The sequence below is a fragment of the Palaemon carinicauda genome, chromosome 9 (assembly GCF_036898095.1).
Source record: "Palaemon carinicauda isolate YSFRI2023 chromosome 9, ASM3689809v2, whole genome shotgun sequence".
Taxonomy (NCBI): Eukaryota; Metazoa; Arthropoda; class Malacostraca; order Decapoda; family Palaemonidae; genus Palaemon; species Palaemon carinicauda.
This window is the reverse complement of record NC_090733.1, coordinates 151,768,265-151,778,212: the sequence shown is the minus strand read 5'-3', so window position 1 is coordinate 151,778,212 and position 9,948 is coordinate 151,768,265. Positions and strand designations below refer to the sequence as shown.

At 37.1% G+C, this 9,948-nt stretch overlaps 1 protein-coding gene across 1 annotated transcript in view; it reads right to left on the bottom strand.

The window, feature by feature from the left end:
- LOC137646702 (uncharacterized) overlaps positions 1-3,755 on the bottom strand; it is a 15,015-nt gene extending 11,260 nt beyond the window's left edge. The window contains exon 1 of the mRNA XM_068379810.1: positions 3,288-3,755. Within this exon, the coding sequence (XP_068235911.1) occupies positions 3,288-3,755 (468 nt within the window). The remainder of the gene's footprint in view (positions 1-3,287) is intronic.
- Positions 3,756-9,948: the final 6,193 nt, after the last annotated feature.

The following is a 9,948-nucleotide window of genomic DNA, read 5'->3' as shown; positions in this document are numbered from 1 at the left end:
ACTATAAAAACTTTAACAAAACAAGGGAAATAAGATAGAATAGTGTGCTCGAGTGTACCCTCAAACAAGAGAACTCTACCCCAAGACAGTGGAAGACCATGGTACAGAGGCTATGGCACTACCCAAGACTAGAGAACAATGGTTTGATTTTGGAGTGTCCTTCTCCTAGAAGAGCTGCTTACCATGGCTAAAGAGTCTCTTCTACCTTTAACAAGAGGAGAGTGGCCACTGAACAATTAGTGCAGTAACCCCTTGAATGAAGAAGAATTGTTTGGTAATCTCAGTGTTGTCAGGTGTACGAGGACAGAGGAGAATCTTTAAAGAATAGGCCAGACTATTCAGTGTGGATATGTGTAGGCAAAGGGAAAATGAACCGTAACCAGAGAGAAGGATCCAACGTAGTACCATCTGGCCAGTCAAAATACCCCCATAACTCTCTAGCGGTAGTATCTCAATGGGTGGCTGGTGCCCTGGCCAACATACTACCTGACTTTTGTGGGCGGGGCTTCATTGTCCACAAACCTTATGTATTTGTGACTGACTCCACTTCTTCAAACCGTTTGACAAGCAGGTTCGACAACCGGGTTTGACGAACCGCTCGAATAATTAGAACCTGTGACAATAAAACAGGTATGTTCCACCTACGGCAGTGCGGGCCGAAGCGAATGTGGGATTACTAGAGAAAGTGGAAGGTCTCTGAAACGCCAGTTGGAGAAAGAATCGGTAAATCTGGAAGTGAGTCATAAATGATGATTAATACCAGTAGTTATCAATTTAAAGTCAGACATAAACAGTAAATTTATCTTTAAACTTGTTTAGTCTGACACTTTTATGGTTTGTTATTATTATTATTATTATTATTATTATTATTATTATTATTATTATTATTATTGAGGCCCTGTGCGTCAATAGGCGTAGGAGGAAATGATGATGATGATGATGATTATTATTATCATTATTATTATTATTATCATTATTATTATCATTATTATTATTATTATTATTATTATTATTATTATTATTATTATTATTATTATTATTATTATTATTCAGCATCAGGAGTAGACTACTGACTTATTATCACAACAAGCAAAGAACTTATTGCACCAAACGTAATAAAAAGAAAAAAAAATAACAAAAATTAAGATTATATCCATAACATAAATCAATAAACCAACAGACTAACAAAGAAACAAAGGACAACATCTCTTCCTAGAAATACAAGCAACGAGAAATACTCAAAGAACTGAAGATATCGACAGCGGCGTCTAAGATTAGCCACTTTTGGCCCTTGCATTATTTAGCCTTACGCCGACATCAGTAATGCACTAAGCTTTAGTTCTGAATTATTGAGACGGAAACCTATTCGCTGTCTTTGAATGCGGAAGTATCTTCGTATGGATTAAGAATGACAGGATTTACGGGAAGGATAGATAGCAGTGTTGTTATGAGGTCGCGTACAGTTGGACACAACAATTCCTGGCACACCTCGCTCTAAGGAAATACACCCTGTCACACTGCAACTGCGCAGACAGTTCTTGTGTGTAGCCCCACCCATCACCTCGATCATCTCTCCATTTCGTAAAGGTTTAAATGTTTTAAAGGCCGCTTATGAATGGCAGAGACAAGGGACAGTGATATTGCCCTAACAAGCAGGACAATGCCCTAGAGCCAAAGCCCCCTCTCCACCCAAGCTAGGACCAGGAAGGGCCAGGTAATGGCTGCTGATGGCTCAGCAGATAGACCAATAGGCTCCCCCAAAGCCCCATCCTCATCTCACAAGTATGGTGAAGTCGAGACACTAAAGGAACTAACAAGTTTGAGCGGGACTCGAACCCCTGTTTGGCGATCACCAGGCAGAGACGTTACCAATAAGACCACAACAACCCTGTGTTTGATTACTCGCCGTGCAGTATGGGTATGCCCGGGTGCTCTTCCTCAGAGTGAAGTGTGCCAGGAATTCCTGTGTCCAACTGTACATGTTGCTATAATCGATAAATAGCAATAAATTTTTTTATTCATTATTTACAAGAGGACGTAAAGGCAAGATTTTATTGATAAAATCCTTGTATGATCTAGGTCATATTCATGTTGCTATAATCGATGTTTTTTATTATTATTATTATTGATAATCAAAAGCCACAGTAATGTTAAAATATATTATTGTAAAATGGTAAAATTATACAAGGAGAGACTTTCGGATACTGCTCCGTATCCCTCTTCAGTCCTACTGACGGTTAAACAATGGAGTGATCGTTACAACAGTGAAAACAAATAATAATAACAACTGGTTCAAGGCGGATGGATCCTGGTGTTGGTCAGGTAATCCCTGTCCGGTTGTTTCTGTTGGCGAGACGGCTGGAACGGCGAAGTGGTCGTTCAGGTGATTCCAGCTGAGCAGATACTCCATCGGTGCCATGACTTGAAGCTGTAGTAACCTCAGTCATCTGGGATAAAAGAGAGGTGGGAGCAACATCAGGGGTCTCACAATCACCAGACATATGAGTCCTAAAATCGTGGACAAAGTGGTCAATTATTAAAGAATTCGTAACACTATCTTCATCAGTGAAGGTTTTGTTCCCTTCAAAAGCACACCCCTTTCTAATGGCAGCTCCTTCCACTAAGCGACGAACACCAACATCCCCACTCTTAAAAATGACAGAGGCACCATTCCAATTGATGTTGTGTCCTGGAACGAATGAATGTGAAACAAGAGCATTATTCATTGCATGGAGTTCATAGGCCCTACGATGTTCAGAAAGTCTTACATCCAAACCCCGCCCACTTTCTCCAAAGTATTTCTGAGGGCAATTAGCACAGGGAATTTGATAAACACCGGGTGTTTTCCTAATATCATTGTTGTTATTATTGCACACTAACCGATTCCTGATAGTATTTTTAAAATGGAAAGCAATTTGAATTTCTTTTTGCTTACTATTTGCAAGATAGCAGGTATTTTCCAGTTTCGGATTGTAAGCTATGGATAAATACTTCTTATTTTTGACCACATTAGGATTACATGCTACACTCATACCGTAATATATTCGTTTTGCTTTAGAGACGGCTCTTTCTATAATGTGAGTGGGATATTTCAGACCCTTAAAAACATTGAAGATATGCTGAAGCTCAAGTTCTAAAAGTTCGATATCACAAATACGAAGGGCTCTAAGACAAAAGTTGACAATAATATTCGCTTTTACCCTCAATGAATGAAAGGAATAGAAATGAATGTACCCCTCAGCATTAGTACTTTTACGAAACACAGAAAATTTAAACCTGTTACTTACGTTATCTCTAATAACCAAAACATCCAAAAATGCAAGCTTATTATCTTCCTCCAGTTCAACAGTGAATTTTATAGAGGGTACAATGCTATTGGCACGGTCAACTAGTTGTTGTAGCCGTGCGTCATCTCCTTTGAAAAGAATAAAAATATCATCAACAAATCTGACCCAGACCAGTGGCTTAATATATGGATCACAATGTTCTAAAATACTCTTTTCCACGAACTCCATACACAGATTGGACAATATGGGCGATAATTTTGAACCCATAGACACACCAAAGAGTTGTTTATAACAAATATTGTTAAAGTAAAAAAGATTAGTAGATACGCACAATCTAACTAATGCCAAAAAAGGTTCCAATGGAATGGGGATGTGTAACTGTTCTTCTAAAATCTTTGCCCTAAGGTTATCTAAAACATATTCCAAAGGAACATTGGTGAATAAAGCTGTGACGTCTAAATTAACCATTCTGCAGTCAGTGTCAAAATTGTTCCTTATTCTATCAATAAAATCGTAGGAATGGATCAAATGTGAGTCTGAAATTTTTCCGATAAAACCACCTAAAATCAATGCTAGCCATTCTGCCAAATTGTCTTGAGGGGAATTGCAAGTCGCCACAATGGGTCTTACTGGACACCCAGGTTTGTGTACTTTTGGAATCCCGTAGAAATACGGGAATGATGGGTTTTTAGATGAAATTTTAGACAAGACAGTAGCCCTTTGCTGTGGATTAGGAAAACACCCGGTGTTTATCAAATTCCCTGTGCTAATTGCCCTCAGAAATACTTTGGAGAAAGTGGGCGGGGTTTGGATGTAAGACTTTCTGAACATCGTAGGGCCTATGAACTCCATGCAATGAATAATGCTCTTGTTTCACATTCATTCGTTCCAGGACACAACATCAATTGGAATGGTGCCTCTGTCATTTTTAAGAGTGGGGATGTTGGTGTTCGTCGCTTAGTGGAAGGAGCTGCCATTAGAAAGGGGTGTGCTTTTGAAGGGAACAAAACCTTCACTGATGAAGATAGTGTTACGAATTCTTTAATAATTGACCACTTTGTCCACGATTTTAGGACTCATATGTCTGGTGATTGTGAGACCCCTGATGTTGCTCCCACCTCTCTTTTATCCCAGATGACTGAGGTTACTACAGCTTCAAGTCATGGCACCGATGGAGTATCTGCTCAGCTGGAATCACCTGAACGACCACTTCGCCGTTCCAGCCGTCTCGCCAACAGAAACAACCGGACAGGGATTACCTGACCAACACCAGGATCCATCCGCCTTGAACCAGTTGTTATTATTATTTGTTTTCACTGTTGTAACGATCACTCCATTGTTTAACCGTCAGTAGGACTGAAGAGGGATACGGAGCAGTATCCGAAAGTCTCTCCTTGTATAATTTTACCATTTTACAATAATATATTTTAACATTACTGTGGCTTTTGATTATCAATATTATAGCCTCGTTACGGAGGTTCCTTAGTTCATTATTATTATTATTATTATTATTATTATTATTATTATTATTATTATTATTATTATTATTATTATTATTACTTTTGTTGTAGTTATTATTGTTGGTGTTGTTGTAGTTATTTTTGTTGGTGTTGTTGTAGTTATTGTTGTTATTATTCAGCATCAGGAGTAGACTACTGACTTATTATCACAACAAGCAAAGAACTTATCGCACCAAACGAAATAAAAAGAAAAAAACAATAACAAAACTAAGATTATATCCATAACATAAATCAATAAACCAACAGACTAACAAAGAGACAAAGGACAACATCTCTTCCTAGAAATACAAGCAACGAGAAATACTCAAAGAACTGAAGATATCGTCAGCGGCGTCTAAGATTAGCCACTTTTGGCCCTTGCATTATTTAGCCTTACGCCGACATCAGTAATGCACTAAGCTTTAGTTCTGAATTATTGAGACGGAAACCTATTCGCTGTCTTTGAATGCGGAAGTATCTTCGTATGGATTAAGAATGACAGGAATTACGCGAAGGATAGATAGCAGTGTTGTTATGAGGTCGCGTACAGTTGGACACAAAAATTCCTGGCACACCTCTCTCTAAGGAAATACACCCTGTCACACCGTAACTGCGCTGACAGTTCCTGTGTGTAGCCACACCCATTACCTCGATTATCTCTCCCTACGGTAAAGGTTTAAAGGTTTATAGGTCGCTCACGAATGGCAGAGGCTAGGGACAGTGGCATTGCCCTAGCATACAGCACAATGTCCTAGAGATTGACCACAATCATGTGATCAGCGCCAAAGCTCCCTCTCCACCCAAGTTAGGACCAGGAAGGGCCAGGTAATGACTGATCAAGACTCAGCAGGTAGACCTATAGGGTCTCCCAAAGCCCCCATCCTCATCTCACAAGTATGGTGAATTTGCAGACACTAACGGAACTAACAAGTTTTAGCGAGACTCGAACCCCCGTTTGGCGATCACCAGGCAGAGACGTTACCAATAAGGCCACAACAACCCTGTGTTAGATTACTCGCCGTGCAGTATGGGTATGCCAGGGTGCTCTTACTCAGAGTGAAGTGTGCTAGGAATTTCTGTGTCCAACTGTACACGTTTCTATAATCGATAAATAGTAATAAAAATTTTTATTCAGTATTTACAAGACTTACAAAAGAACGAAAAGGCTAGATTTTATTGATAAAATCCTAGTATGATCTAGGTCATATCCATGTTGCTATTATTATTATTATTATTATCATTATTATTATTATTATCATTGTTGTTGTTGTTGTTATTATTCAGCATCAGGAGTACTGACTTATTATCACAACAAGCAAAGAACTTATTGGACCAAACGTAATAAAAAGAAAAAACAACAACAAAATTAAGATTATATCCATAAAATAAATCAATAAAGCAACAGACTAACAAAGAAACAAAGGACAACATCTCTTCCTAGAAATACAAGCAACAAGAAATACTCAAAGAACTCAAGATATCGACAGCGGCGTCTAAGATTAGTGACTTTGGCCCTTGCATTATTTAGCCTTACGCCGACATCAGTAATGCACTAAGCTTTAGTTCTGAATTATTGAGACGGAAACCTATTCACGGTCTTTGAATGCTGAAGTATCTTCGTATGGATTAAGAATGACAGGATTTACTCGAAGGATAGAAAGCAATGTTGTAATGAGGTCGCGTACAGTTGGACACAAAAAATTCATGGCACATCTCGTTCCAAGGAAATACACCCTGTCACACTGTAACTGCGCAGACAGTTCCTGTGTGTAGCCCCACCCATCACCTCGATCATCTCTCCCTACGGTAAAGGTTTAAAGGTTTTAAAGGCCGCTCATGAATGGCAGAGGCAAGGGACAGTGACATTGCCCTATCAAGCAGGACAATGCCCTAGAGCCAAAGCCCCCTCTCCACCCAAGCTAGGACTAGGAAGGGCCAGGTAATGGGTGCTGATGACTCAGCAGATAGACCAATAGGCTCCCCCAAAGCCCCATGCTTATCTGACAAGTATGGTGAAGTCGCAGACACTAAAGGAACTAACGAATTTGAGCGGGACTCGAACCCCTGTTTGGCGATCACCAGCAGAGACGTTACCAATAAGACCCCAACAGCCCTGTGTTTGATTACTCGCCGTGCAGTATGGGTGTGCCAGGATGCTCTTCCTCAGAGAGAAGTCTGCCAGGAATTCCTGTGTCCAACTGTACATGTTGTTATAGTCGATAAATAGTAACAGATCTTTAAAGAGTTTTTACAAGAGAACGAAAAGGCAAGATTTTATTGATAAAATCCTAGTATGATTCACCTCATAACCTTGTTGCTATAATTAATGTTTAAAAACAAATTTTTAGCAACAAATTTATTTCTAGTCTAATCTTCTATTCCTTCCCTAGTGTTTCCCAGTCATTTGGGTTGGTGTCATTATTTAAAATGAGAAAACCATCATAGTTATTTCTATAAGTGACCCCCAGGTTACTCATTCATTATCCTGAATAATATTTATATTTTATTCATTGTTTTACTGAACAGTTGCACATACATCTCATGTTTGTTACGATTCAATTTTCTTATTTTTTCTGTTTTCACATAATACTTGCTATCTTTTTTACTCGCTGATTTTTCTATGTTTGTTTATATTTTTATGCTTAATGCTTTGATTTTAGAACTGTAAAACAGTTTGAAAGCGGAAATTTTTCCATGTTACTTTCTATTTACTCATCAGGAGCTTTAAATATTAGAGAATACTTGTTTAATAATCTGGGGTCATTGAAAATGCAGAAAAAAAAAAAAAACATTTAGCTTCAATTTATCTATTAACAAGACGTGAGTCACAAAAGAAAACATTACAACAATTCTTAAATAGTTCCTAATAAGAAAGGGGAAGAATACTAAACAATACTAACACACCAAACAAGGTGAACCAATGTATATATATATATATATATATATATATATATATATATATATATATATATATATATATATATATGTATATATACATATATATATATATATATATATATATATATATATATATATATATATACATATATATATATATATACATATATATATATGTATATATATACACAGTATATATATACGTATATATACTTTATATATATATATATATATATATATATATATATATATATATATATATATATATATATATATATATATACGTATATATATACATGTATATATATGTATATATATATATATATATATATATATATATATATATATATATATATATATACTGTATAGATATGTGTATGTATATATATACTTATATATACGTATAATATATAGATATATATACAGTATATATATACTTATATATATACAGTATATATACTTTTATATATATATATATATATATATATATATATATATATATATATATATATATATATATATATAAAGAGAGAGAGAGAGAGAGAGAGAGAGAGAGAGAGAGAGAGAGAGAGAGAGAGAGAGAGAGAGAGAGAGAGAGAGAGAGAGAGAGAGACAGAATGAATGTGTATGTGTCTACGTGAGAAATGAGAAAAGAAAGGAAAAACAAAAAAAAATTTGCGAAAACGAGGCATCAGAGGAAGCAGGACGGTAAGGGCTATAAGGGATTTGATTACCAAATAAAATCTGCCCTTATGTGGAGATCCCTTATAAAAGCGAGGTGAGATATGAAGACGCCATGGCAAGGTAAGAAGAGGCCATAATGGAAGAAGAGAGATTTCGAGATGCCGGGTTACGAGACGTCCGAGCCAGAGACGGGCTTATGAAAGTAATGGGGGTGGGGGGGGGAGGGGAGCGTGAATTTTGGATGTTGGAAGGACATGTAGATGGTGGGTGATGGTGCTAACGATGGTGAGTGAACAGTGATAGACACGTGGGTAAGATGTTGGTTATTAATAAACAATTTGGAGGCATGAGAAGGTGAATACAAAAATGGATATAATAGAAAGAGTGATAAAATATGGCTAATAATTAATACATTAAAAACGATTGTTGGAACAAGGAGAGAAAGAAGATATGAATATAGAGGAAAAATGTGATGGCAAAAATGGACATAATAGAAAAAGGGATAAGAGTTTGGTTAATAATTGCTAAATTGAAAACAATTGCTGATAGAATAAAGTGGTGAATTTTGAGAAGGAAGATCAATTTGAAAGAAATAGAACGGTGATAAGAGAGTGAAAGATGTGACTAAACGTAATACAATGTAGATAACCTAATAAAAATTAGGCCAACGACGTAGGAATTAGCTATTAAAGACTCAACATGAATAAAGTAAAGGGACTACAGTTACACCTATGCTATTTATATATAAATGTTCACAATCGAAGAACAGAACACGTCTAATACAGAAGACAGGAGATAGAGAGATAGAGATGGCAAATAAGGAGAACCCCCGAGTGGCAACACCTCAGCCAAAACTATCCATTACTCATTTACCTTTTTTTCCATTCTCCTATCTGCGTCTGAGAGGACAACTGCCAGGCCGCAGTGGGGTGTCTAACATGCTGTCATGTCCCGGGAGTTCCTTCTCCCGTCGAAGGATATCCCTCCTTCGGTATCTCTTCTTGTATCTGCAACTATATACGGCAAGCTCTACGGTCGGGAGGTCCCTCCGGAAAAGGATATTACGGAAGATATGGCGATGGATATGGTGACCTCCCACGGGCAGTGACTATGTTACCGCTTCGATATATCTAAATCACAGGCACTCCTCCATGCATTTTGTGTCCGCTTAAATGGAAAACGCAAACCATTTGCGATTTTTGTTTATTCAAATGCAGTGAGGTGGAGCCATAGACAATGATAGATGCTATTATTATTTGGTAAGCTACGACCCTAGTTGGAAGAGCAAGATGCGATAAGCCCTAGGGCTCCACAGGGAAATTACCAAGTAAGGAAACAAAATGAGAAAATGAAGAAACTGTATATGAGAAGTAATGAATAAAAAAAGTATAAAATATATTAAGATCTACTTTATATAAACTATGAAGTGAGATTTATTTCAACCTGTTCAACATAAAAAACATTTGCTGCAAGTTTGAACTTCTGAGAAACAACATTATTCAAAATATTTGTTTGTAACCTTCAAGCAGAAACTAAGAAAAGTTTCCAGACTATCCATATCTCGTCTGGCTCTTGTTATA